The sequence below is a fragment of the Anolis carolinensis genome, unplaced genomic scaffold (assembly GCF_035594765.1).
Source record: "Anolis carolinensis isolate JA03-04 unplaced genomic scaffold, rAnoCar3.1.pri scaffold_8, whole genome shotgun sequence".
Taxonomy (NCBI): domain Eukaryota; kingdom Metazoa; phylum Chordata; class Lepidosauria; order Squamata; family Dactyloidae; genus Anolis; species Anolis carolinensis.
The window spans coordinates 989,584-1,017,500 of record NW_026943819.1 but is presented as its reverse complement, the minus strand read 5'-3'; the positions used below and the strand labels follow the sequence as shown (position 1 = coordinate 1,017,500).

The 27,917-nt window shown below is 51.2% G+C and overlaps 1 protein-coding gene across 2 annotated transcripts in view; it reads right to left on the bottom strand.

Moving 5' to 3' along the window:
• The window catches only part of sik3 (SIK family kinase 3), a 51,886-nt gene that overhangs the window by 9,059 nt on the left and 14,910 nt on the right, over nt 1–27,917 (bottom strand). The window contains exons 2-15 of one of the 2 annotated variants that reach the window (XM_062960910.1): nt 13,212–13,328; nt 11,962–12,025; nt 10,121–10,282; nt 9,889–10,013; nt 9,008–9,131; nt 6,968–7,086; nt 6,502–6,612; nt 6,254–6,403; nt 5,875–5,952; nt 5,672–5,781; nt 5,425–5,581; nt 4,861–5,016; nt 4,082–4,152; nt 2,680–2,817 (exon numbers count right to left, since the gene is read on the bottom strand). In XM_062960910.1, coding sequence (XP_062816980.1) covers nt 2,680–2,817; nt 4,082–4,152; nt 4,861–5,016; nt 5,425–5,581; nt 5,672–5,781; nt 5,875–5,952; nt 6,254–6,403; nt 6,502–6,612; nt 6,968–7,086; nt 9,008–9,131; nt 9,889–10,013; nt 10,121–10,282; nt 11,962–12,025; nt 13,212–13,253 — 1,607 coding nt within the window. In that variant the 5' untranslated portion in view covers nt 13,254–13,328. The remainder of the gene's footprint in view (nt 1–2,679; nt 2,818–4,081; nt 4,153–4,860; nt 5,017–5,424; nt 5,582–5,671; nt 5,782–5,874; nt 5,953–6,253; nt 6,404–6,501; nt 6,613–6,967; nt 7,087–9,007; nt 9,132–9,888; nt 10,014–10,120; nt 10,283–11,961; nt 12,026–13,211; nt 13,329–27,917) is intronic. The other variant, XM_062960911.1, reaches the window with a different exon arrangement.

The following is a 27,917-nucleotide window of genomic DNA, read 5'->3' as shown; positions in this document are numbered from 1 at the left end:
ATTTAAAACTGTGTTGTCGAAGGCTTTCATGGCCCAAATCACTGCACCACTGTGAGTTTTCTGGGCTGTCTGGCCATGTTCCAGAAGCATTTGCTCCTGACGTTTCACCTACATGTATGGCAGGCATTCTCAGAAGTTGTGAGATCTGTTGGAAACTAGGCAAGTGGGGTTGATATATCTGTGGAATAATGTCCAGGGTGGGAGAAAGAAAGAACTCTTGTCTGTTGGATGACTATGTTTTTTGTGGCCAAATTTGGTGCGATTTGGTTCAGAGGTTTTGTTGTTTACTCCATGGGAAAATGCACATTACATTTTTATATACATAGATGTGTATACATATATAGATTTGCCTATCAGGGTCTTCACAACAAGGCTGTCTTCTTCTAAGGCCACAGGGGTTGGACTAGATGGCCCATGCGGTCTCTTCCAACTCTAGGATTCTATATGTATATCTGTTTATGTGTATGAATATATTAGTATGTGTATATGTGTATACATATATAGTAGATTTGCCTACCAGGGTCTTCATAACAAGGCTGTCTTCTTCTAAGGCCACAAGGGTTGGACTAGATGACCCATGCGGGCTCTTCCAACTCTAGGATTCTATATGTAGATCTGTGTATGTGTATCAATATATTAGTATGTGTATATGTGTATACATATATAGTAGATTGCCTACCAGGGTCTTCATAGCAAGGTTGTCGTCTTCTAAGGCCACAGGGGTTGGACTAGATGGCCCATGTGTTCTCTCCCAGCTCTTGGATTCTATATTTATATCTGTGTTATGTGTATAAATATACTAGTATGTGTATACATATATAGATTTGCCTACCAGGGTCTTCATAACAAGGCTGTCTTCTTCTAAGGCCACCGGGATTGGACTAGATGACCCATGTGGTCTCTTCCAACTCTAGGATTCTTTATTTATATCTGTGTATGTGTATCAATATATTTGTATGTGCATATGTGTATACATATATAGATTTGCCTGCCAGGGTCTTCACAACAAGGCTGTCTTCTTCTAAGGCCACAGGGGTTGGACCAGATGGTCTCTTCCAACTCTAGGATTCTATATTTATATCTGTGTATGTGTATCAATATCTTTGTATGTGCATATCTGTATGCATATATGGGTATGTGTACAGGCAAAGAGGAGGCCACCCACCCACCCATCCACCCTGCTGCTTCCTGCTTACGATGGCATGTCGGTTCCCGCTCTTGTGCCGAAACCAATCTCAACCTGGAATCACCTGGGGCTTGCAGCGCCTGCCCCTTATCTCTGCCTGCCTGCTTGCGCAGGTTCCAGCGTGGCACCGGCATGCTCAGAGTTCAGCCGCTGGGCTGGTGATGTCTCCCTCCTTCCCTCCCTCTTTCCAGCTCAGCAGTGACCTGGGGACAGTGGCAAAATGGGAGGCGAGGATATGGAGGAGGGACGGGTGGGCCACTTGGGGTCCACCTGGGGGGGGAATGCCAGCCTGTGTGTACGTACAAGGCTCCTGTTTTTGTACTGAGAGGAGCCTCTGCGGCCAGGCCTGCGAGGGGGGCAGATTCCTGAGCGCTTGGCTCGTTTCGCAAGAGGCAAAGGTCTCTCCTGCCACAGCGGCTCCGCCACTGGCCAGGCAGGAAGCACTCTGGGCAAACACAGAGATCCCATGACACGGTTGTTGACACAAACAAGGTCCAGAGGTCTCTTGCCACCCGAGTCTCCGCAGGGGCACCAGGCCGGAGGGGAGCAGCATTCCTTCGACGAGGCTGGAATCGTCCGGGACAGGCATGGGCAAACTCCAGCCCTCCAGGTCTTTTGGACTTCAACTCCCACAATTCCTAACAGCCGGTAGGCTGTTAGGAATTGTGGGAGTTGAAGTCCAAAAGACCTGGAGGGCCCAAGTTTGTCTATACCTGGTCCAGAATATTGGCGTGGCACAGAACTGCTATCGAACTCTGGAGATTGTAAAGCCCAAAACCTCTCCGAGTGAGAATTTTAGCAAACGGCAAAGCCGAGGATTCCACAGACGGCATAACAGCACTTTAGCAGCCTCAGATCCACCCAAAGGCACCTTGGGGGTTTCAGGAAGCGCCTGGAGGAGACCTGCTCTCCAACGAGGGCTGCCTGGGGCGCCCTGTCCTGGAAAATTGCCCTGTTTGGAAAGCCGCTCTCCTCCAGGCGCTTCCTGAAGCCTCGAAGAAGTCCTGAAGACACGTCCCTTGCCCTGCTGCTTATGGAGAATCCCAGGAGCACCTGTTTCACAGTGTTTGGTTCTGGAGACCAATGGTGTCCAACCGTTGGCCCTCTAGGTGTTTGGGACTCCCAGAAGGTGGTTCCGGGAGCCGAAGCCCAAAACACCTGGAGGACCAAAGGTTGGACACGGCTACTCGAGAAAACACCACCTTCTACATGGAACTCATTGTCTGCCTTGAGGCTTCATCTTCTATCCAAATAAAAGTCGAGGTGTGTTTGTTTGTCTGTCTGTCTGTCCTTATGTACCCAAAAGGCTATTCCTAGGTGAAGTGGCCCTACGTGATGACACTGGGTTGGCTGTTGCAAGGTGAAGTGGCCCTGCACAATGTCGCTGGGGAAGAAAGTGAGCCTCCATCGTAGCAGGCTTCCTGGGAGCTACAGGGACGCAATGGTGGTGGGTTCCCGGCCGGGATCCCCGAGCGGCCGGTGCCACTACTCACCGGTGCTGGTCGGGTGCCATGTGCGGAGCCCGGGAGCGGAAGGGCTGCTGTCCTAGCTGCCTCTGCAAGTCGGGCGGGATTTCCGCGGTGGGGTTGGTCATTGCCAGGGTGTGCCTTTTGGACCTATTGGCCAAGTATCTGCAACAAGCAGGAGCGCATCTCGTGAGAGGGAGGGGGCCCGGCGCTCAGGAGGGGGGGGACCGCACGGCGGCTTGAGAGCGAGATTGGCTCTCCAGAGCCGCGGGGCAACTGGAGAAAGCAGGAGACACCAGCCTCGGGAGAACCCAAGCAAAGCGAGGGGGAGGTTAAGAGCAGGCCCACCCGCAGGGCTGCAGCAAGAAGAGAGAAAGGAAAAGGCAGGTCTTGGTGCCCAGCGGTCCCTAGAGTTTGCGGAACCAAGCATCGCACATCGGAGGACCATTGGAGGTCTTCAGGTGGAAGAATGATTCCTCTCTGGCCCTTGGTGAGGGTAAGGAAAGGCCTCTCTTGAGCTGCCAAGAGCACCACCTAGGCTCCGCTCTTGGGAACGTCCGGAGGAGAAGGAAGAGGAAGAAGACCGTGACTGCCAACAGTCCCCTCTTGCCCAAGTGTCAGGAGCCTCCACAGAAGGCTTTCTCTAAAGTGGGCGAGGACAAGGGAGACAGGGCTGGGTTGCGCTGCATGTTTTGTTGCTGTGATTGTCATATCTGAGCTGACGCTTCCGCTGTTTTGAACTAACACTTTTACTTTGAGTTCGTTCTTTGGGCGAGGAAATGAATCTTAAGTGTCTAGGTGTTTTTGGACCTCTTTCTTGGGTTCCTTGGGGCGCTGGTTTGGAAAATGGCTTGGACAGACTGCATGGTAGTTTTCTACGGGGGAGCGGATTCTTTTCAGGCAGGCATGAGCAAGCTTGGGCCCTCCTTCCGGGTGTTCTGGGCTCCAACTCCCACCATTCCTAACAGCCTCAGGCCCCTTCCTTTTCAGTTTAAGTGGCTGAGGGGGAAAGGGAAGAGGCCTGAGGCTGTTAGAAGCGGTGGGAGTTGGGAGTCCAAAACACCCAGAAGGAGGGCCAAAGTTTGCCCATGCCTGTGTTGCAGTGTTGTTGTCGTTTGCTCATGCCTGCCTGAAAGGCTACGCAATGTGCTCCTATGTCAACAAACCCTATGTCAACAAACCCAGCTGCTGAGAAAGTAGGGATGAGCCTGGTCACCCAACTGCTCCACCTACCCATTCGGTCACCGCAAAGAGGTTAGTAGGAAGGCCAAGGGAAGGAGCAGGAGCAGCAGCTTCAGAGTTGCAGAGGAGTCCACTACGCAGGAAAACCGGCTCCCGGAGAAGAAGCAGAGAGGGAAGCAGAGCCCCAAAGCCCACCGGAGGCAAGAGAGAGAGAGAAGGAGCCCCAACGTGGGCAGGGGGGCCTTACCTCTGCACGGCCTCCTGGTCCGGCTCTCCGTCGGAGCCCTCCTCGTCCACTGGGGTCACGGCGGGCACGGCCTGCGGGGAGCAGAGAAGGAGAGCTTGGTTCTGTAGAGAGGCGCCGGGAGGAAGAAGGGAGCTGGGGAAGGCTAGGGGCCCAGAAGAGCTGCAATGGATGGACGGATGGACGGACAGCAAGACCAAGGAGCTCGTAGTGGACTATAGGAAGAACAGACTAGAAATCCAGCTCTCGGTCATAAATGGAGAGCAAGGGGAGCAGGTGGCCAGTTTTAGGTTCATGGGTGTCACTGTGAAGGAGAATCTGACCTGAGGCAGCGTTCATATGAAGAGGGACCAGCAGAGCCTGCACTATCTGCACGGATACATGGACAGACAGACAGGTCAACAGATAGGTAGAAGGATGGATGGATACATACATAGACAGACAGACAGACAGACCGACAGGTCAACAGATAGATGGATAGGTAGATGGACAGATGGATTAGTAGATAGATAGGTCAACAGATAATATAGATGGATGCCTGAATGGCTAGAAAGGTAGAGAAATGGATGGATAGGTATGTAGATAGGCCAATAGGTAGAGAAGTGCACAGGAGATGTCAGCTGATTCAAGCACACAGACTGCTGATCTCAAGTCAGGATCCCCAAAGGTCAGTCCCAAGACCAGCACAAGACGGCCCTTGCCTTAGAACACAGAAGGAAAAGAGACAAGGGGTCTGGAGGGAAGAAGCCAACCGCGCAGGAGCTCTTGGTTCGGTTACTTACTGGTGTCATGGTAACCAGTGGGGAAGGGCCCCGGGGCCGCTTGAGGAGCTGCTGGGCGTGCAGCTGGATGTTGGCCCCTCCGTCCGAGGCCCTCCGCCCCAGGGGCCCCATCCCGTTCAGCAGCTGCAGAGTTGGGGGCTGCAGCAACGACTGCTCCTGCAAGGAAACACTCTCACCTCAGCATCGCGCCACGCAGATGGGAGCAAGGGTAGGGCTTCAGGGGCTCGGTAGCACCACAAGCAGGGACTGCTGTTGTGCCTGCGCAGGTCCCTCCCAGTATATGAGACTCAAAGAATCCTAGAGTTGGAAGAGACCCCAAGGGCCACCCAGTCCAACCCCGATCTCTCTGCCGGGCAGGAAAAACACAATCAAGGGAGGCACCCCCAATAGGCGGCCATCGAACTTCTGTTCAAACGGGAGTCTCCACCGGACTCTGAGACAGTGAGTTCCACTGCTGAACGGCTCCAAAGGCCAGGAGGAATCTCCTTTCCTGTCCTTTGCGTTAGGGTCCACCAAAGGAAAATGAAGCAGCGGGCAAAGCCATCGCCCTGGGGTCTTACTTACCTTGTACTCCAACTGGCCAGAGGGCTGGAGGTGCTGCATGGGCAGCATGTTGGCGGCCATGTTCATGTTTGGCGCCACCTGCAGGAAGGGGGCCTGAGGCGCAACGCGGGGGAAGCCCGGCGGCAGCAGTTTCTGGAGATCCTCCATCACCTCCGTGCTGCAAAGACAAGCCCTGCTGCTCACTCCTTTGCCCTTCGGCAGCCAGCCAGCCCGCCCGTGCGCCTCCTCTCCCCATAGCCCCACTCACCGAGGATCGGCCACTCCCACCGTGTGCCTGCGCATGGAGAGGTAGCGGACCAGGGCTTCGGGAGAGGGCTCTTCCCCTTCGTCGGAGTCCAGGTTCATGGTCCCGTCCGTCTAGAAGGCAAAGGCACACAAGAAGAGCCGTGAAAAGGGCAAACTGGGAGGGCTTTGCAAGGACAGGAGCCACGGAAAGGAGCAGACACTGACCTCCACAATCTGGTTCTCCGGGTTGATGAGCTGCACCTGAGGAACACTGATGCTCACCGTGTTGCCTCCTTGCTCTGCCTACAAGGGAGGCAAAAAGCCAGGCACAGGCGCGGTCAGGAATCGCAAGGACTTCTACTTTCTAGGTTGTTTACTAGAGGACTGCAAGGCACAGAGGCCTGGGAGAGTTGTTCTCCTCGCTTGGCAAGAGAAGCATTTCCAATATGAAAGGCGGGCTGAGGGGCACCGGTGGGTGGCTCTGCTGGGGATGCTCCAAGACGCCTCGCAGCCCAGAGCTGTTCTCATTCCCAATTGCGTAAGAGGAGCTGCCTCCCTTTCCTTCGAAAGAACAAGGGGTGCAAAACCTCCGCACAAGACCCACCTGGATGCTGGCGATGGCTGCTGCGGAGAAGGCCAAGGCCCTGGGCAGGCCAGGCTGCGTGGGAATCCGCAGGTTCTTATGCCTCTTCTGTCGGTCGCAGAGCAGGCTGTAGATGGCACTGTAGTGATCGTAGGCATCCGTGCTCAGCGACTGCAGGAGGAGGACAGGGCAAAAGAGGTCACCTTCTGCTGGCCAGAGGCAACCGCTTCTCCCGGAATGCCAGGCGGCGGCACCCCCAGCGTACGCACCTGCAAGGTGTGCTCCTTGTCCAGCCCCATCTCGGCCATGGCCAGCAGCACCTCCTCGTTCAGGGGCTCCATCTGCCGCTCGATCTTCAGGTGCTGGCACTCGGCTATTAACTGGAAAGGGCAAAAGGTCTCAGTGGACAGAAAAAAGGGGTTTGGTGTCTGGGGAGCAGCTAGGAACGTCGGCCCCATGTTTTTGCACCTAACAAATCCTGTCCTTCTGAAACAGACAGCCCACCGACTCTAAAAACCCACGACCGCTGCTTTCATGAACACTTCCCAATGCCTAGGCGTTATGTTTCTAGTCAAGCATGTAAAAGTGAAGTACTGAACTAGACTCCTGACCTGCTCGGCCTGATGGGACACACGGGGAGGAAGTGGGGACAAAGCTACAACCAGCAGCGATCGGAAGGCATACGCGTGCGCTGCTCACAACGAGCCCATGCACCCCGTTTGCCGCCTCGCTCACCGTGTCGAACTCCGCGTCCGCCTCCCCGAGCTTCATCCACTTGTGCTTGCAGATCTGCTCCATGGAGAGCCGCCGGCTGGGCTCCAGCACCAACATGTGGCGGATCAAGTGCTCGCACTCTGCAAGACAGCGGCCGGATGGGGACACTGAGGCATCGGAGCCCTTCTGGGTGACGGCACCACCCACAAGAGCTCTCTTCCGCAACGTCGCCGTGGGGTCTTTGGTTCAATCCTGGCGTCTCCTGGGATGCATCTCAAACACTGTGTCCACCCACAGGATAGAATCATAGAATGATAGACTTGGAAGAGACCTTGTGGCCATCCAGACCAACCCCATTCTGCCAAGAAGCAGGAAAATCACATTCAAAGCACCCCACCCCGACAGATGGCCACCCAGCCTCTGCTAAATGGAGAATGCAAGAAAGCAAAGCAGCTCACCAAGTGTGTGCCCTATAGATACAGAAAATGTTCACTAGTGGTTGGCTCCCCTCAGTCTAACTCCATCCTGGCAAAAGCACCACGCGCAGACACGCACGGCACACATTATTTCAGTGTTGGAGAGGTAGCAATGAAGCCAAGAACAGAACAGACACCGGTCAAGCCCTGAAGGAGCTGCTCACTGGAAAACAGCTGGGCTCCTGCTCCTTGGTTGCCTGGGCTACTCCTGTTCGGGTGGATTTGGAGCAGGGCAACTGCTGGCCCCAGGCACAAACACAGGGCAGACCACCTGCTTACTTCACCCTAGTCTGCAAGGTTCAACCGTGGGCCAGTTCAGGACTGTGTCCTGCCTCGAAGCCAGATTTGCTCATGGCTACTGATATGTGGAAGTGGCTGAGAAGGGGAGAAATCTCCATGCGCCCCTCAATGCACACCCCCCTCGCTTTGGCTCCTCTCACAAGAGCCTGCCTCTTCCCTCACAGGGTGTGGAGCTGCTGCTTGCTACCTGATTGATCACGGCCTCGCGCTGCATCACCCACCATTAAGTCACAATGAGTTCTGATTAAAAAGCGCCTGCAGGAAGCTGGCAGTTACTCCTACACCGCTCCGCAGTGGGCTGAACATTAATCTTCCTCCAGTTAGAAGCCAGCAAAGAAGGATGCCACCAGAAACACCAGGAGGGCTTGGGGATGCCTTTCATAGGCTTCTCCAACCCAAATGCATTTGGAGAGGAATACATTTTGATTGCGACTGGGGTGGGGTGCAAATGCGGGGTTCAAGGCCCTATTCTTGCAGATTCAAGGGGTCAGCAAGAAAAGAGAGCAGAAATGGGCAAGCGTTGGTCTTGTGGGAGTCTTTGAAGGCTTCAGTAAAGAGTTCCAGCCCGCAGCAGGCAGAGAAGCCATTCCCAGGTTGCTTCGGCATCCACAAAGGACCGAAACAACATAGCGCTTGTCATTGGCCAAACTCTCTCTGGCCTGGCTCGGCTGCGCAGGTTTCCAGCAGAGGAGGGGCCTTCCCAGTATTTCCAGCAAGATCTGGAAGGGTTGGTCAGCCTTTGGAACATGGACCACAGGCTCCAGGGATTAAGGTGGAGGTTGGGTGAGAGGAGCATCAGCTGAGAGCCTCTGTGAAGTCATGTCCTTGCCTTGGACCGTTGGCCTTTGGCTTTGGTTTCCTGTCCTCTTGCTCCGGACCCTCTCTGTATCCCTGAATTCCTGGCTTTGACATTTGGGCCTGACTTTGGATATATGGACTTTCAACTTCAGTTTGTATTCCTGGCTTGACTTCTGAACTCTGACTTTGGTTTGGATTCCTGGCCTTTGACTTATGGACTCTGGCAACTGAACTACTGGACTGTGACCCTGGCTATTGTTTGCTTTTGTCCCTGACCTGACACTACTCTTCGGCTTGTCTTCTTGACATGGAATCTACTCGTCCTCCGTCTTGGCCGGACCTTGTAAGACTTAAGACTTTAGTTTATCAACTAGACACGGCGTTGGCTTATCTTGCTTTCATTTATGTCGATCTCAAGGGAGCCACTGATGCTGGCCAGGCATGGCTGGCCTGGCCGAGGAGACCCCCTTGCTTGTGGACCCCTTACCTGTGGACATGAAGAACGGAATGCGGAACTTCCCGCTCAGGACCCTCGCCCGCAGGTTCTGCAGCGTGCTCCCGTCAAAGGGCAACGCCCCACAGACCAGCACGTAGAGCACCACGCCAAGGCTCTGCAGGGAAGGAGACACACCATCAGGACCTGCTGGAAATAGCAACCTCGCAAGCCTTTGTTAATGTATGTATTTGCTAACCTGTATTCTATGTGTATGTCGATTTGCCAGTTTGACTGTACCTCTTTGGTGTGGGAGGGGTTATAGACATGTGATTGTACTGAGCATGTTCAGACACAGGACTCCATTTTGTATTCTGTCTGCTTTACACCTCAATGGAAGTGAATGCATGTTGCTGTTTGGACTTCAGTAGAGAAGTATGAGTAATGGACTTCAATGAGTATAACTATACCTAAAGACTATGGACTATTGATTAAGAATGATACCCTGTGTACTCAACTACATACTATCTATAACTGAACTTCAATAAGAAATGTGCTTGTGTGGAGAATTAATACAGTATGTTTATGAGTAAACAAGATATGTTCTTTTTCAAAGAAGACTTTGTTTTTTTTTTATCTCAGAGTGCATATTTTAAACTAAGGTTTCAAGGGAATGTATATCTTTTGGGTAATTAAAACTGCAAAGAAACTTAAGAGGCTGAGGGGGAAAACGAAAGGGCCGAGACTGTTAGGAATTGTGGAATTCCAAAATAACTGGAGGGCCCAAGTTTGCCCATGCCTGGTCTGAACCAATTGGAAAACTTGGAATTATGAATAGCCTGCCTGTCCTGGATTTTCCAGAGAGGTCTCTTTCTAATCAGCTTCTATAAGAGGACACCGATACCAGCAGGGCCAAACCCATCTCCAGCACGTACCCAGATGTCCACCTTTGGCCCGTCATACTCCTTCCCCTCAAAAAGCTCTGGAGCCGCGTACGGCGGGCTCCCACACCAAGTCTTCAGCAGCTGCCCCGGAGTGAATTTATTACTGAATCCAAAATCTGAAACCATATAAGAAATGGGTTAACATTATAAGGAATGGGTGTCCAACGATTCCCCATCAAGGTTCTAAATCATTTCTGAAAGGCCAACGTAAACAACGCGGGACCTGCGATTTTGATGTTCAGGTTGGCATCCAGGAGCAGGTTCTCGGCCTTGAGGTCCCTGTGGACAATGTTGCGGCAGTGGCAGAAGTGCACGGCGGCCACAATCTGCTTGAACTTCTTCCGTGCCTCCTTTTCGGCCATGCGCCCGTGGGCCACCAAGTGATCTGAGTGAGGGGGAGAATTGGGGGAAGGAGAGGGAAGGAAAGACAGGTGGGTCACTTGTCTTTACAGTGGACAGTGGGACCTGCAAGAACGTCTCTGCCAGGACCAGCTCCCAGTAAGAGAACAGCACAAAGAGATAGCGGCACGACTGCCAGCCAAGACAAGTCCCAGAATAGCATTGTTGGAAATATATGCTGACGATCGTGCCATCACTGCTCATACAGGGAGCTTTGAAATGGTTGAACAGAAGCTCTCTGAAGCTTTAGGTGCTCTTACTGTCTATTACAGGGAAAACCAGCTGATTCCTATTCCATCTGAAACACAGACATGTGCTTCTCACCTTAAGAACAGACAAGCATCTCAAGCTCTGAGGATGACCTGGGAAGGAATCCCAATGGAGCATTGTTCAGGCGCCTCCTCACAAACCCCACAACAAAACCTGCCTGCCCTGAGCAGCTTTTCAAATAAATGACATTTAATTGCGGAGGAGAAAGAAACTGGATTGCTCAAATCCCTATCAAAACACATTAGGGAGTCGGCATCAAAGGAAACCAAGTGCCCTTTCCCGGAGGAGGCGAAAGGCTTGTGATGGGTTTGTGTAATGAGTATTTACTGCAAAGCCATGGTGCCTGGGCATTTTAATTAGTGGGCACTTTGGCAAAACCACCACCTGATGGGAAAGCTTCAGCTGTGTTTTGATTTCGCCACGGCAGACTTTCCTCTTTCGCTCAATAATTAACACTTGGCTCCTTCTGAGGCCCAGGCAGCTTGGATGACCTGAAGGAATGGCGTTCTGGAAGGGGTCTGCGTGTCTGCAAGACCACGGCAATGTTATGTATTGTTAAAGGGCTGGCTGCTGCCTTTGCACCCCTGCTTGGGTTGGAGGGCAGAATGGCTCTCAAAGAGCAAATCTGGGGCACATAAGCTCCGGCTGTCCCTCCAAGTCTGATCGACCGCAAGGTTTGGCCCCGCTATGACATGAAAGTCACTTTAAACCCTGAAGGAAGTGAACCTCCTCCCGCTCCTCTTCTGCCCCACTCCCAGAGGCTGGGCTGCTTATTCTTTTTCAACAGGAGCAGACAAACGACAGGGCCTTATTAGCATGGCTGGCACACAAGGGCGGCCGCCTCTACCTCCATTTCCACCTCCTTTTCCTTCTCTTCCCCCTACTCCTCCATCTCTATTTCCTCCGCCTCCATTTCCACCTCTTCCTTCTCCTCCTATTCACCTCCTCTTCCTCCTTCTCCTCCACCTCTTCCATCTCCAATTCCACCTCTTCATCCTCCTCCTCCATCTCCATTTCCACCTCCTTCTCCTCCATCTCTATTTCACCTTCCTCCCCTGTTCTGCTTCCACCTCCTTCACCTCCTCTTCCTCCTTTTCCCTGCTTCTTCCATCTCCAGTTCCACCTCTTCATCCTCCTCTTCCATCTCTATTTCCACCTCCTTCTCCTCCATCTCCACTTCCTCCTCCTCCTCCTCCTTTTCCAGACAACGACTGAGGCAGAAACAAGTCCCCCATGTATGTGACCAACCAAGAGGGTCTGCTCTTAGCTGCTATGGGAGACTCCTGCTGATGTGCATTGCCCAACCGAAAGCAGAAAAGAGGGACAGCTATTTTGAGGTGACTGCAGTTGACTACGTCCATTATCTGATTAGACGAACGCAATGAAAGCACTTACCAAATATTTCCCCTCCGCTGGCATATTCCGTCACCAGATAAATCATCCGCTCCGTCTCCATAACCTGAGCAAGGACAAAAAACCGGCAGATAAGGAGACGGCCAAGGACAAACGGAAGCCATGCTAATTGGGCTCCTCTTTTGTGACTTGCATCTCTGAGAGCCGAGAGCCACTTCCGACAAATCAGGAGCGCCCAGCGGCTGCGTGTTCGCGTCAAGGCCGGCTGGGGACAGCCACGGGGACCAGGGAAGAAGGGAGGCAGAAGGAGCACAGGCTGGAGTCCGCTTGTGAAGATCCAGCCTTGAAAACCTCTCCAAAGGACGATCTTAACTCCTCAGCATCTCATTTTATGGGGTTAGAATAACGACTTGTAAATGCAGGGGAAGCAACAGCTCAACCATTTTCGTATCAAAATACAGTAGAATCCCACTTATCCAAGCTAAACGGGTCGGCAGAAGCTTGGATAAGCGAATATCTTGGATAATAAGGAGGGATTAAGGAAAAGCCTATTAAACATCAATTTAGGTTATGATTTTACAAATTAAGCACCAAAACATCATGTTATACAACAAATTTGACAGAAAAAGTAGTTCAATACACAGTCATGTTATGTTGTAATTACTGTATTTCCAAATTTAGCACCAAAATATCACAATATATTGAAAACATTGACTACAAAAATGCGTTGGATAATCCAGAGGCTTGGATAAGCGAGGCTTGGATAAGTGAGACTCTACTGTACAGGGAAATGGAAATAATGGGAGGCTTGAAAGGCCTGTGAAAGGCTTCCAGACCAGATGTGCTGATCTCTAGTGTTCCTGAAGCAGATACACCAGCAGGAGAGCTGGGCCTCTTTGTAGAAGCAAGGGACATCCTTGGAGCTAGTGTCAACCTCTCAACAGCAGAGACAATTTGCATCAGAGGCTGCTCCATTGGAAAGAGAAATCTGGCAGGCCCAGAGGAAATCTACAGCCAGCTCAAGGCTCCATCCTGCCAAAAGCCTTGGCTCTTGGTGGATCTGGCAGACTGGAGCTGGACAGGAGCTCGCAGTGGTGGCTCCAAGTACATCCCTCTTCTTCCTGCTGCTGCTTCTGGAGATCGATCAAAAGAGATCCCAGGGAAGTGGCTGCAGAGCCACAAGGACCCTTCTGTTGGGAAACCACTCACCATAAGCCTGGAATCTCCACCAGCCCTAGCGTGAGCCCCCGCCCCCCCGGCCTTCATCACCAGCCCTATTGCCCCATCCGTACCTGATACAGCCGGATGATGTGGGGGTGGCAGAGCATCTTCATGATCTGAACTTCCCTGAAGATCTTCTTGAGGTTCTCCTCATCCAGCTGGGTTTTGTCGATGATCTTTATGGCCACCTGGAAGGGGAGAGCAAGAGAGAGGGTGAGGAACAGGAATCTCAGGGTCCAGAAGCAAAGCGAAACGTGGCTCTTTCCTACCATTCATAATCAACGCGAGTTATCAAATCCCTACAGTTGCAGTAAGGAGCCAGAGCAGGGTTTTGACCCAGATGCCCAAGACAGAGACGTGACAGACTGAAGTCCATCAGTCCCAGGTCCTAGGCACCCCATCCAATACCACCTATATGAATGGACATGTACTCTTGCACTGGAATATTCATATATCCACAGGAGGGCCCTGTACTTTGGGACGAGTGTCCTTCCGATTAGCTACCCCGGAGCGGTCCACAGCGAGCCTTCCCTGCTCCTCCAACCCACTCCAGCCCAGTCATGATGACAAAGTCATCCTCCTCTGCAAAGCCAAATACATTTCCTTGGCTGCCTCTTTAGTACCAGGTCTGGCCACTTACAACTAGCTTCCTTGCTAGTTAAATCCTCTAATGCCACCTCAACAGCCCTCACCTCAATCCATACTGAATAAAGCAGGAATGCAAAGCCACCCTTGAAAACAAGGCAGCTATTGATCACCTCCTTCTCCGACACAAACCATGGTTGCAAAGAATTTTGCAGAATGCGTTGTTTTAACTGAACTGATACAAGCCAGGATCCAGATCATCCATGACGTAGTGCCACAGGTCTCCAGAGACACTGGCACTGACTTTTCTTTGCTAACCTTATGGCTTCCTGGGTTCTCTTGACTAAAACCAATGTTTATAATAATGGTGCTGTTTACATGTATGTTACTGCTGCTCTCTACTGTAATGCTTACCCTACCTGAGCTCTGCTTATACATTTATGCCAATGTCCAGTGACTACCGTACTGTTCAATATCTGTACCACTTTGTCCATTGTCGGCAGGGAAGGGACAGGCAATCTCTGTGAAGGAGGACCCTGCGACCCACCCAGCTGGACCCAGATGGCCTTGAGAAGCCAGCAGCACGTCAAAAGACATCAAAGGTTTGCTATCTAGAACCTTAATGGGGTGTTGTGCAGTTTCCAGGCTGTATGGCCATGTTCCAGCAGCATTTTCTCCTGACGTTTCACCTGCATCTGTGGCTAGTGGCATCTTCAGAGGATCTGGCTGTGCAGATTGGAAACCACACAACACCCCAGTGATTCCAGCTGTGAAAGGTTACAACACTACATAGAACATCAGTATTTCCAAGCTGTGAATGGTTGAATCTGTGGAAATGCAAAGGACGGAAAATATAACTCTCTCTGTGCCAGTGGACCTGCAGGGCCGACATCAGAAGCAAAGCCAAGGAACGGACGATGGGGGGCCGGAATACCAGGAATGTTAGCGCCCCTGGGAGAAACGTGCCGCCGACCCCTCCGCACCGCTTGGCCCTTTGTGGCTTCTTCCTCCGCCCCATTCCACACACCGACAAGTGTCCTGATGGAGGCATCTCCTCCCGCGTTTGAAGCCACCTGTTTACATTCCTGTTTACCCGTCCCCATGGAGATGTCTGATGCCACATGAAACCCAAGCTAGTGTTCCTTTCCTGGTGCAAATGCTGGAGCCGGGCCACTTGTCCAGGGAGCGGTTCGAGCACCGGACAGCCAACACATTCCCAACCTAGTCCTTGTGCAAGCATTTGGAATCTACACACCAGAGTAGAGCGCAGCGTAACCAGTGCTATCTATGAGCTTATGGTAGGAAGCCGGAGAGGAAATATGCTGGCAAAGTTTAAAATAATAATATTAACCATAATAACAACTTTATTTTTCTAAAAGGCAAAAGCCTTGCTTTTATTGTGGCAGGTAATACAACTTGGATAAAAGAGGAGATCGAAAAGCAAGGGGAAGCCTTCTGGAAACAATCCCCCGTCTGCCAATTTCGTCTTTAACGACACCTTCTATTCATTCATGCCAAACAGACACGAAACAAGCTGGGCCGCTATCTCCCAGATCCCTTTTTACACATTGGCCATTTCCCAGTCTTCTGCTACAGAAACCAATTTTAGCGACAAGTTGCATATTTTATTTTAACTGGAGCAACGTTTTCACATGTTTCTGTATCGGGAACTCTTGGACGGGTACCATCTGCACCCAGGGATTTGTCAATTTTTAATGCCTCGAGCATCCTTCCCCTTTTGCCGACATTGTTTCCTCTGTGTTTCCAGACTGAAATGTATGGTGGGTCTTATTCTGCAAGGAAATTGGGGGGGGGGGGGGGCAGAAAGGAAAAACTACACCAAGAGTTAAGGCCTGTGAATGAAACAAGTCTTCCGCTGGTCAACATACATTTTGGTACATCAAGTATCAGCCCTGTTTCTGGGCACCTTTGACCTGCCGATTCCAAAAATGGCCCCAGTTTCCCCCATCAGCTCTAGTTTTTGAGAAAAAGAACATATGCCATCTACCAGTCACCATCTGCTCACCCATAGAAAACCACGATAAAGGCATCTGAGAAACGAGAGCAGATGCAGTCCATCCAATGCAATTTTCTGAATCAGTGCACCAAAGAACCCAAGAAACAGATCCAAAACACATAGACACTAAGATTGGGGGTTTTTTTTGGTTGGGCTTCTTGGTGTCTGATCCCAAACACAGAAAGTCCTTTCTGGAGAGGCCCCTTCGATGTACCCTTCCGAGGACTGATTTCGGCTGTTCTTCAGGAGCTGACTGTTCACCAGAAAGGGCTTTTAACAATGCACCCTGTCTCCTGTATTTGTTCTTCTTCAACTACTGGTAACATTCCTACTACTACTTAACTTTGCCTTCTGTACGTGGTGTGAAGTTGTGCCTGCATCTCTTCCCCTTCCAAGACAGTGAGTAAAATATATAGTTCCTGCCAGAAGCCGAAATGTGGGGGGAAGAGACTCCTGGCTCTGTCTGACCTGGCTTGGCTTTGAAGCTCCCTGCGTTTCAGTCACCACGGAACAAAAAGGCCGGGGAGCTCTGCGTTCGACTGCCGAGTTTCCTCAAAAGTAGGTCAGGATGATGTGCCATGGCTGGCCCCGTCTTCCTTCCTTCCTTCCTTCCTTCCTTCCGAAAGCGCCACAGCACAGGCACCCTGCGGGGAGACGCTTCATCTCGGTGCTGCCATTCCAACCCAGACGGTTCGAGCAGAAGCGCCCAAGAGCCTCCAAGCGACGCGAGAAACAGAGACCTTGTTGCGTGCCTCCTCACAACAGCCCCAAAGCCAGCAGCACCGCTGGGCTGTGACAAATCAGGTGCAAAGACTGCGCTGCCAAAGGCCACTGGTCTCTTCACCAGCCCTCATGACTGCTCTCCATTGAACAAGGCCTTCTGGGTACAGCAGTGTTTCTCAACCTGGGGGTCAGAGTGTTGCTTCCCATCTACTGTTTTGATTTTTGAGTTTTTTAATACTAGTAGCCAGATTTTGTTCATTTTCATGGTTTCCTCCTTTCTGTTGAAGTTGTCCACATGCTTGTGGATTTCAATGGCTTCTCTGTGTAGATGGGAAGCAACACTCTGAGGGCAGAGGAGCCCCAAGGACGGCTAATGACTCTTAACAAAGGATGCCCCCAGGCAATAGACAAACCTTTCCAATGCTAATTAGGATGATTAATTGCAACATTAACGCTGGCTTCCAACTGACAAAGGACTCTTGTCACACCCTGGACTCTCCACAGATATATATATTTTTCCTTCCTTGCCTAGTTTATCCATACCTCACGACCTCTGAGGATGCCTGCCATAGATGTGGGCGAAACGTCAGGAGAGAATACTTCTGGAACATGGCCACACAGCCCGAAAGACATACAACAACTCTTGTTTTCCTGTTTGCTTTCACTCCTGATGCGATCACATCACCTTTCATGACAACTCACCACCTTTCATGATTTACCCACAATCACAAAGTGCAACCATTCCAATTCCGAATTGAATGGTGGCACAGTAGTGTTGTGAATTAATACAATCACAATTAAAGTTGTTCTTTTTTGTAACTAGCGAAGCCAGAACCCCCTGAGAGGTCACGCTGGGAAGTGGGGAGAGGAGGGAAAGCTGTGGCAGGCAAGCGTGGATTTCCTCTCATTGTTTCAGGAATACTGATGCCCTCTTCCTCCTCCGCTGCACATTGCAAGCGTGTGCGCGCGCGTGTGCCCTCATGTCGCCTGTAGACTTGCAGCAACGATTTCACAGTTTTATTTGGCAAGGAAGAGTCACAGAGTGTGTTGTCAAAGGAAGGCTTTCATGGACCTTCCACAAATATATAAACCCCATTTGCTTAGTTTCCAACAGACCTCACAACCTCTGAGGATGCCTGCCATAGATGTGGGTGAAACATCAGGAAAGAATGTTTCTGGAACATGGCCATACAGCCCGGAAAACTCACAGCAACCCAGTCAGGAGGTGGTTTCCCCAGTTCCTTCCTTTGAAATACGGCCCCATAGCGCCTGCTGTTTATCGGCAGTGTCTCAGCCAAGAACTTAACTGGAGCTGATCCTGATTTCTTCTAAGGGTGAAGTGGATCTGGTGCTTTTGGGGATTAAAAAAAAAATACACTGCCCCTCACAGTTCCCCGAGCATTTCAGTTCCTTCCTCCAAACCTGAAATACCTTACGGAAAAATGCACCTTGGGCTCAAAGATTTAAAAACTGGCAAAAGACCAGGTCCAGAAGGAGAGACTCCAACCAGAGAATGTTGCCAAGGGCACCGAGATGGAACATCCTTATCATGAAACCAACCACAGGTTTGGGGTGTGCATGGTGGTGGTGGTGGTGGTGGTGGGGGGGGGGGGGAGAAAACACGGGAAGAGTTTTGTAGAGAAGGCAAGCCAGGGGGGCTAAACTCCCTGCCGGAAGAGGAAGAGGAGCAAGCCCTTGAAACAGCGGCTGGATTTCCGCTCTCTATCAGGGAGAGATAGCCTTTTTGCCTGCCACCAGACGGGGAGAGTTCCACTTTTCCTGCTCCTCGGCAGCCCCAAATGAAATCCAGACCCAGGCAGCAGAGCGCAGCCGCTCAAAGAGCCCTGTCTAGTGGACCCACATCTGGAGCCCATTAGTATTGGCACATGCCTGTCCCTCTCAGATAGAAGTGGGGTGCTGGACTTAGACGCTTTTGTTGGCCTCACAAGGCCTGGGCCAGCATTGAGGCCATGGAGCGAGCGCCAACGTAAACTCCGGTCCATCCACACAGACTCTGACAGAGACCTTTCCTCACTGTCTTTTGCCACAGATCCCAGCCTGTCCCATCTTCTTGCAGGCTGAGCCACGTGCGCTGCACCCAAAGCTCAACTTGCCCATCCCAAGCTCAGCCCTGGCCCTTCTTTAAAGCAGTCTCCCCCCCTATTCTCATGCTCCATGGGACCAGGGGTCACCGCTTTGAGGATCACTGGTGCAAGAGGGCAAGATACAACATGGGAAGGGAAAAGAAGCTTTTTTTGCAGCAGCGGGAGGCAGAACTTCATCCTCCTGAGAAGGCAGCCCACTGACAGTTCCTCACTGGGGTTTTCCTCACATTTAATGGCAGAGAGGGAGGGAGGGCTGCAGCCGCGGGAGTCTCTCTGGATCAAAGGCATCCAATGCAAAGCTGTTATTTCCTGCGCCTGCCTCAGCCCACACGGCCACGCTTCCTGCAGGCCTGCCATTTCCAGGCAGTGCACCAACAGCAGCATCCAGGGAAGCAAAGCCAGAGCTGCAGAGGGAGGGGGTCCCTGAGTTGGTGATGGCCTATGAGTCACTGGATGACCGTCTGGAGCCCATTTCCAAGAAGGAAGGGAGGAAAGCGAGGAAGGAAGGGAGGAAGGTGGGTAATAAATAAAGCATTATTATTATTACTGCATTGCAAGTGGAAGCCGCAGTTGACCTGTGCACACCACCAAGCCTTCTTCCACTGAGCTTTTTACTGATCCACCCGGTCAACCGTCAAGACATGAAACCTGGAGAACGAGCCACACAAGTGCTGCTACACTTTTGTTCGTATCATGGTCATACAGCACTGCATCCGCAGAAGAGCCGTCTTCTGCCTCCGGAGCCCTGCTCTTTCCTCTCCAAGAAAGGGCTTCCAAGCCCAAGACACAACCACTTAGGCCTTCAAACTGGGGATTCTGCACTTTTACTCCAACTACTTTTGAGGTGAAGGATACAGTCTTTTTGTTGATGCAACCCTTATTTATTTATAAATGTATTCCACCTCTTAAGAAAGAGATAAGCTTATGTACAATAACATCAACCAAGCATCATCAGCACCACCGAGAGAAGAATGAACCAAGCGCTTTGCCACCCGGAAATACAAAAGCAAGAGGCAGATGATCCGAGCAGAGTATTGCATTCCTCCCCTCCAAGCTGCCTTTTCCCACACATGTCCCCAAGCAGAAGGAGAATACCACTGACGTGGGAAGGGAACTGGGAAAGAGCTTACATGTGTTCAGCCCTGAACCTCCAAGGGAAAAAGAGAGAGAGAGGAAGGAAAGAAGGAAGGAAGGAAGGGATGGGAGAGAACAAAGCAGGCATCACTAGGAGTTGGGATTCAGCAGAAGGCCAGGTTGTCTGGAAACTAAAAGGGAGGTCGGATCGCCATTCGATTTTCATGAGCAGACTGTGGATCCAAGTACTAACATGGGGACAACAAATAGGGAAGCCCCACTGAGCTTCAGAACAATATATTATAACTATTATTTAATATTATCATTATTGGCGTGCAAGCTGCCTTTCAAAGTATGAGCTGAAGTGCAAGGGATTCCATAGCTCATGCAGAAGGCCGGGGAAATGAGTCTGGGAATCCAAAAAACATTGAAGAAGATCTTTGGATCTGGACCAAACTTGGCACCAATACTCAATATGCCTAAATGTGAACACTGGTGGAGTTTGGGGAAAACAGAACTTGACATTTGGAAGTTGTAGTTTGGAGGGGCCCATAGCTTTCGTTTGGGGTCAAGCAAAGATATGCTCACTCTTAGGAGGACACTGCAGGCTGGCATCACATTTCAGCCAGGGGGAAGTATACACGGAAATCAACTGATGTCCATATATACTAGCCTTACTCGGTTCCTAAAACTTCTGCCACAGTATGAGGGAGCCGTTCTGGCCAGCAGATCGAGAGAGTGGAACAGAAGAGCTAGATAAGCAGTATATAACAACAATAACAACAATAGTAAATAATTGGGTGGCTACAAACACAACTGAGTCTGCAGGGATCAGCCCCTCTTTGCCATTACAAACAGCAAGGCCTGTTCAAGATTTTGGTGAAAGAAGAGCAGCTCCTGTTTCTCCATAAAAGCACTTTTAGCCACATATTTGGCCCAATATATAAAAAGACAGCAAGTGATCTTCCCAAATGTGAAGGAGTCAGGAGTAAAAGCCAGGTCTGGCTGTGTCCAACCGCACGAGGGCTGCCAGGCCCTGAGTGATAAAACATTGCGTCCAAAGCCACGGCTCTCGTAAAAACGGAGGGCGTGGAATCACCAAGTGCCTGCTGCTCCCAAGAAGAGCCCGAAGGAGCAAGCCGAGAGCCAGAGCCTCGCGCCCCGTGGCCAAGGGCCAGCCACAGGGCTGGCTGGCGAGATAAACAGCCGCGGAATGAATGTGTTTCTTAGATTACCGAGGCATGGTGCTTCTGCGGGCGGCACTGGGGCCCGGCACGGCTGCTGCGCCTTGGCAGGACATGAGAGGGATGCGGGAGGCCAGGACAAACGGCTCCGCGGCTCACACGCTGGCACTCTGCACGCCAACAATGCCCCCCACCCAAGAAAGAGCCCTGCTGGTGCCAAGGGCACAGAGACATGCAAACAGAAGCCCTGCAGTTGGGAGGATTGTGTCAGGATGGCCTAGTGCAAGCACAAGGTATCATCCGTCATCCGTGACTCTGAAGGAAGAGTGGAAGTGTCTGGATCCAAGGACGACACAGTCAAAGTCTCTCCTGCTTTGGTCAGGCCCCGTCTGGGATTGTCTCCAGTTCTGAGCACCACCGTGTCCAAAGGCTACGGACACAATGGAAGGTGTCCAGAGAAGGGCCGAGGTCTGAAAAGCACAAATCCTACTGAAGGGCAGATGAGGGAGTTGGGCCTGTGTAGCTTAGAGAAGGGGACACAAGAGCCAGGATTCAGCATCTGAAAGCATCTCCTATCAAGGAGAAAGGGGAAAGCTGGCTTCAGAAGCTGGGACACAATGGTGCAATGGAGTCACATTGTAGGAGATTCCACCAAAACATTAGGAAGCATGCCTTGATGTAGAGAGCTGTGTGACGGCAGAATATGCTGCCTGGGAGTCTAGCGGGGCCTCCTTCTCTGGAAGTTTTTGCACAGAGCCCTTGGCCATGGGTCTCCTGCTGGGATTCCACCAAGGAGAGATGAACCCAAAGCCACTGGGAAGACCTCAATTGGGGCCTTGCTGGGAAGCCTCTCCAGGCAAAGAATCCTGCACCAAATGCACCATTTCCAGGGCACGTGTAAGACTCACAGCCCCCGTTATACACCAACCAAAATTGGAATCGCTCGCCCTGCTACAATGAGAACCTCCCTCCAAAAAATCCCAGCTCACAATGTTTATGCATCTTGCCATTCCTATCTGCGTGGCTTCTGTTCCCTGCTCTCTGCAGGAATTACGCCAACCCTTTTCCAGCAGCAAAGGCTCTACAAAAAAATATCTTTGAATCATGCCTTCTACCAATTGTGACCTGGCACATGGGTGGCCTGCCATTTTCTGGGTTTCCCCGCCCCCTGCTTCGGCAATAGAAAATACCACGCACGCAAAGGCAGGCTTCCTTGTGGGATGAGGAGGCTGAACATCGCAACGGAGGACCTCGAGTTCCTTAGGAAGAACATTTCAAACCAAATGTGGAGGGACGGCGGAGTGACTCTCTGCCCTCCTTCCATCCTGGCTTTTCCCAGACGCCAGAGTCTGGAGGCAAGACGGGCATCTGATAGTGGGATTCTTCAAAGGAAGAGGCCACACTATCGATCCCCTCCATGCAAACCCTGCGCCAACCAGACACGGAGAGAGTGAACTAAGGATGGAAGCCACCAAGGAGGAATCTGGAAGGCTTCACATTCATTTCTGACAAGTCTCTTCTCCCAACTGTTTCTATGGGAACCACCGAGAAGGAAGCCGGCAAAAGAACCACCGTAACACACAAGAACTCTGCACATTGTGTTGCTTCAGAGTCATTTCTGATTTGTGGCAATCCTTTTGTGACTTTTTCTTGGCAACTATTGCCCCCAGGAAGGTTGTGGCTGCTGTCCTGTGAGGCCGAGAGAGCGTGACTTGAACCCCAGAGGTTTCCATTGTCAGGCTTATGTTCCTATCTGCTCTTTGTGAACAACATCCCCTTTTTGCTTCTTGTTTTTCACCTGCCTTTCAAAGGATCACATCAGCCCCTTTTATCACAAGGCTCCTTCTATTGAGTTTGCTGCACAAATTGATACAGTGGCCAACACTTTCACCTTTTCCTTTGCATCCACTACTCTAACAATACTGGGCTGTTGTGTGTTTTCCTTCCCACCAGAGCGGTACCTATTTATCTACTCACATTTGCTTGTTTTCAAACTGCTAGGTTGGCAGAAGCTGGGGCTAACAGCGGGTGCTCACTCCGCTCCCCAGATTCGAACCTGAGACCTTTCGGTCCGAAAGTTCAGCAGCTCAGTGCTTTAACAGCTGCGCCACTGGGGGCTCCGAAATGACCAAAGGATGGCCAAAATGCCACCCAACTGGCACACCCCTGGTCCCTGCTGGGAATGCCTTCCAATGGGGCCCAAGTGTGACATTTGCCCCTTTGTTGTACGAGTGTTTCCTAAACAATGCCACCCAGGAAGCCAAACACCTGCTCAGTCAAAAACGCTGCTCTGACGTCACTCTTTCCAAGGGGAATGGCTGGGGTTTGGAGCGGGGCGCAGGACCAGAACGGAAAAGGCAGAAGCTCGTTTTTGCCTTGCGCAAAACGCTTCGAGGAAAAACAACACAGCTCAGAAGAAACACAGGGAGACCCCTCATTTTAAAAAAGCCTCACTCAAAGCAAGAAGATATCATCAAAGTACACTCTGCATCCACAAAAGGGGATAGGGCGTCTGCTAAACTCCGCAGCGCAGGCCGAGATGCCTTAGAGCAGAAGTTGGGAAAAGGGCAGATGGCAGGCCCGACTCAATGAAAGGCAAGGCCGAGTCAGGTTACAAGCAGCCGCTTAGCATTTCAGGCCGGTCACTGGAGCAGCCTGCCTGCATGAACCCAACTCCCTCCTCCTCCCTCCTCTTGTTATACTACCTCCCTACCTGCGGCCTCTCGTGTCAGCCGCTGAGATTATAAAACTTCAATCTGGGAGACGTATTTGCTCACTTTGCGAACGCAATCTCTGTGCAAGCCATGCTACTGAAGGGAATACGTTAAACCTGCGGTATCTGTGGGGGTTCGGGTCTGGGACCCTGCGTGAATGCAAAAATTAAATGGCAATGACAAGAACGTGTAGGCTTCCAAAGAAGGGGGAAACCCAGTACTTTGAAGCCTGAGGCTCTTCATATTTGTTCTCAAGTGTTTATGGAAGGAGGCGGAGATCAGTTTCCCAGGTGGAAGCGGGTGGCGAAGGCAAATCAGTCCCTGGCCAAGCCATCCCCAGGCTCCGTGCGCCTCTTCCTCTGCCAACGGGCGCAGGATGAGCCAACGAGCCAGAGCCTTCCAAGGCTGTCGCAAGCGCTGGCCCTTCGTCCTCCTGCGCGGCAGTGACGCACATGTCCCTCCCTCCCTCCCTCCGCTCCGCATGCCAAGGATGAGCCAGCCGGCAGGAATGTCAGAGGCCACACGGCTGCTCTTTCCCATTCCGCCGTGGAAAACAAGTTTTTCCTTTCCTGTGACCTTCCTCGCAGGCCCCCAAAGCCGTGGCTAAGAAGAAGCAGGGTGAGCGTGCGGCACCCGGAACCCGCTCCGTCCGAAGAGAACTTCAGAGTCGAAGGAGTAACAGCCTCACCAGGCACGGGTTGATTTCCGAAATGTACACACCGCCCTTCATCCCCATCGCCTGCAGCCCACAGGGCCCTTCCTACACATCCTTGAGACTTCCATGTCTCCAACCCTGGGACATGACCATCCATTTAGCCCAGGCATGGGCAAACTTCGGCCCTCCAGGTGTTTTGGACCCCCAACCTCCACAATTCCTAACAGTCAATAAAGGCTGTGTGTGTGACAAGTCAATGGTTGGATTTATGGATCAGAGGAAATGTTTAGGAAGGGAGTTGGATAAGCAGCATCATCGGTGCCCTGATGGCACGAATCTCACTGTCTTCTAAGGGTAGAGGGTTCACAAGGGACTGTGATCTGTTCTGGATCCCCCCGGTCTTTCTGTCACAATGGGGACATAGGTTTCCAGATGGAAGGGTTTGCTTGAGGCGCCTTCTTCCTCTTGGCATGTTTCACCCTTTCACCCTCTTTTCGTGCCTCTTCAAAACCCACAGCACTGCTGGTAACAGCTGGCCTCCAGTTAGACATTACAGGGCCAGAGCTTCCCACTTCTCAGTGTTTATGACACATTTTTTAGCTTTAAGTCCAAAGTAGGATAACAAGGGATAAATATCAACAATGAATGTGAGGCTCATAGAACAGTTTCTGTAGTTGTGTGTTAGCATATGCATGTTAGTATAGATTTGGTTTGTGAAGTGTCGCCATAGCTAGTCGGATAGCTGCTTAGTTTGATACATACATACACATACACACACACACATGTATACACTACACACACACATATATATCTATACAATCTGCTGTTTTGTGTTGCCTCTTTATTATTATTTTCTTGACTTCGAAAAGAAAAGAATTCTTGCAACTTTTTTTTCGCGTCAGGAGCAACCTGAGAGAATTGGCCGTCTGCAAGGACATTTCCCAAGGGACGCCCGGATGTTTTGATGTTTTACCATCCTTATGGGAGGCTTCTCTCATGTCCCTGCATGGAGCTGGAGCTGATAGAGGGAGCTCATCCGCGCTCTCCCCGGGTGGGATTCGAACCTGGCAGAGCTTCAGGTCAGCAACCCAACCTTCAAGTCACAAGGCTTTTATCCCTAGGCCACTGGAGGCTCCTATCCTTGCAACTATCAAGGGCAGTCAGTGGCCTTTAAGACAAGGCCTTTAGCTTACGATGGCCCGGTCTCATTTCTGAAAATATACTGGCTGTCCAGACCACCTTGCCTTCCATGGGGGACCCTCCCACCTTTCCTACTCCCCTTCTGTCATTGTCCTACTATAGGAAATCTCTTAAAGAGGAAGAGATGGAGGTCAAGAAGCGGCACAAGGCATTTACCAAGACTCCAAGAACTTCTGCCGCAGGAAAGCTGGCTATGGGAGGATGAAGGCGAGCGCATGCTCCTTGCAGGGCTGTGCGCAAACAGTGCCATGCCCGCTCTGCTGCTGGCTGCCGGCCTTGGCAGAGGGCACAGGGGAGCAGTTGGCGGTGCCACATGGTGCCAGGCTGCGCAGCACAGAGGCACCTGCAGGACCCAGCCGAGCCTCAAGGTCAAAACAAAGCGACCGTGCCAGGCTCCTCCACCGAGCGGATGGACGGACGCAGGGCGGGCTTTCTCCCCTTGTTCCGAAGCATGGCTGCGGAAGGTGCCGCCGGAGCCAGCGTGTGCGCGCAGCAGGGCATGCGTAAGAGGGGCCGGTTTCTATAGCAATCCTTCATCGGCCAGGTTGGCAAGCCCTTCCCCTTCTTCCGTGGCTGAAGTGAGGCCTGGCTAAGAGGAAGAGAAGCAGGAAAAGGATGGAGAGGCCCGTCGCATCCACTCCGCAATGGAGCCTGTGGGGAGGACGAGTGCACCAAGGCGGCGAGAAATGTACGGACGCATTCCGCTTGTCCTCAAAGCCCCGGACAGTCCAAGGCTTGATGGCAAAAGTCACTCTCCGACAAAAAGAGGGAGGAAGAGTTTCCAAGTCAGGCTCCCTGCGCTTGGGGTGATTCATCTTGCAGGAACGCCTCGCCGCTCCGATGCAATGGAAAAATCTAGAGATTAAAACGCTCAACCGACCCACCGAGGCTCAAAAAGGGTTAGAAGAGCCTTCCTGAAGAGGCACACGCCACTCCCCGTTACTCATCGCCTTCCACACCAAAGAGAGGACCACGGAAAACAAGGCTGAGAGTGCAACTGGCATCGAAAAGAGTTACCAGAACGAGAAGCGTGAGCGGAGATCCACCAGCCCAGAGGCCGGCCGGAGCTGGAAGTGCCTATCAAACTTTGCCATGGCTTTGCACGCAAGACTTGACCTTTCTGCAGAGATTTGATTCAAAGGGAGAAACCGCATTCACACTTTGTTCAAGGCTTTGGGACAAACATGACTCCTTGCACGAATCTCCTCGCCTGACCTCCGCGAAGAAACCAAAGCAAGCCTCCCAAGACAAGCCATAACACTCCAGGCAGAGCGACTGAAATTGCGACTGAAGGACGAGGGGGAGGATAAGGGTTTCGGCAAAAGCACTGCAAATGGGTGACTTTGGAGCCGGTGTAGGCTGTCTTCCCCAGGACAACAGGGAGGCCCTTGCTTGCAAGGAGCCTGTACGATTATTACCTCCCTCATTATATTGCATATGATTACATATTACATTATGATCCCTGATTATCTCCCTCTCTTGATGCCATTCCCACAGCTAAGCGGGTGGCACAGACTGCCACTTGGGCATCAGCTGCCTCCGTTGGTCTTGTTTCCAGCTTCAGTTAAGACTTTATTCCTAAAATAAAGCTGGCCAAAACAAATCTATCCTTCATAACAGCTTGCTTTATTTATTTTGCCTAAAAAAATAATTTAATCAAAACATGGTAGAAATATCAGAATTAGTTGGTGGTTTTCTCTCTGTATCCTAGTTCAGGCCAAAGATACTGCAAGAGATTCCACTTTCAGAGCAGAAGAGGCCATTCCAATTATCACGGGGTCTTCAGAGGAAGCTTCCTCTGAGGCTGAGAAAGTGTGACTTGTCCACAGTCAGCAGTGGGTTTTCGTGCCTGAAGAGAGATTCAAGCCCTGGTCTCCAAGGTCAAAGAACAACATGAAAACCACAATATCATGCTTTCTGATATGGAGCAATATGCCCCGGAAAAAAAAAAAACTCCCACAACTTGGGTTACGGCTGGGAAGGAGATTACAAACACGGCACAAAGCCATCTGACCTACTCAGTTATATATAGACAAAACAACGCAGCAGAATTGTCTGTTTTCGTAAAACAAGTTTCCTGGAAGTGGGCCACTATGCAAAAAATCCAGAAAAAATAGAAAACCCTCTTACAGGTGCTCACTAGTTGTCAACACAGGTCAGAAGAGACACGGTCATTTATTTTAAATGGGGAAAGGCCTGCCTATGGCACTCATCCTCTTTTAATCCAGGCAGCGAAAGCTGTATCGGGAATTGGTTTTCAATTCTGGACAGTAGCATTATTTATGTATACTTCTCCATCAACCCTAGACTAGGTTTGTGAATAGAAATGATCAAAACTGGGTACAACCCTTTGAAGGAAGACTTGGTAATGTTTTGTGAAATTGTATAGGTGTCCATTAGGGAATCTCTCAGCACTTATTATTTTGTGACATTCATATGCCACCCTTCTCACTCCGAAGGGGACTCAGAGTGGTTTAAAAGTTATATGTACATACAATATATTATATTATTAGCATAGCA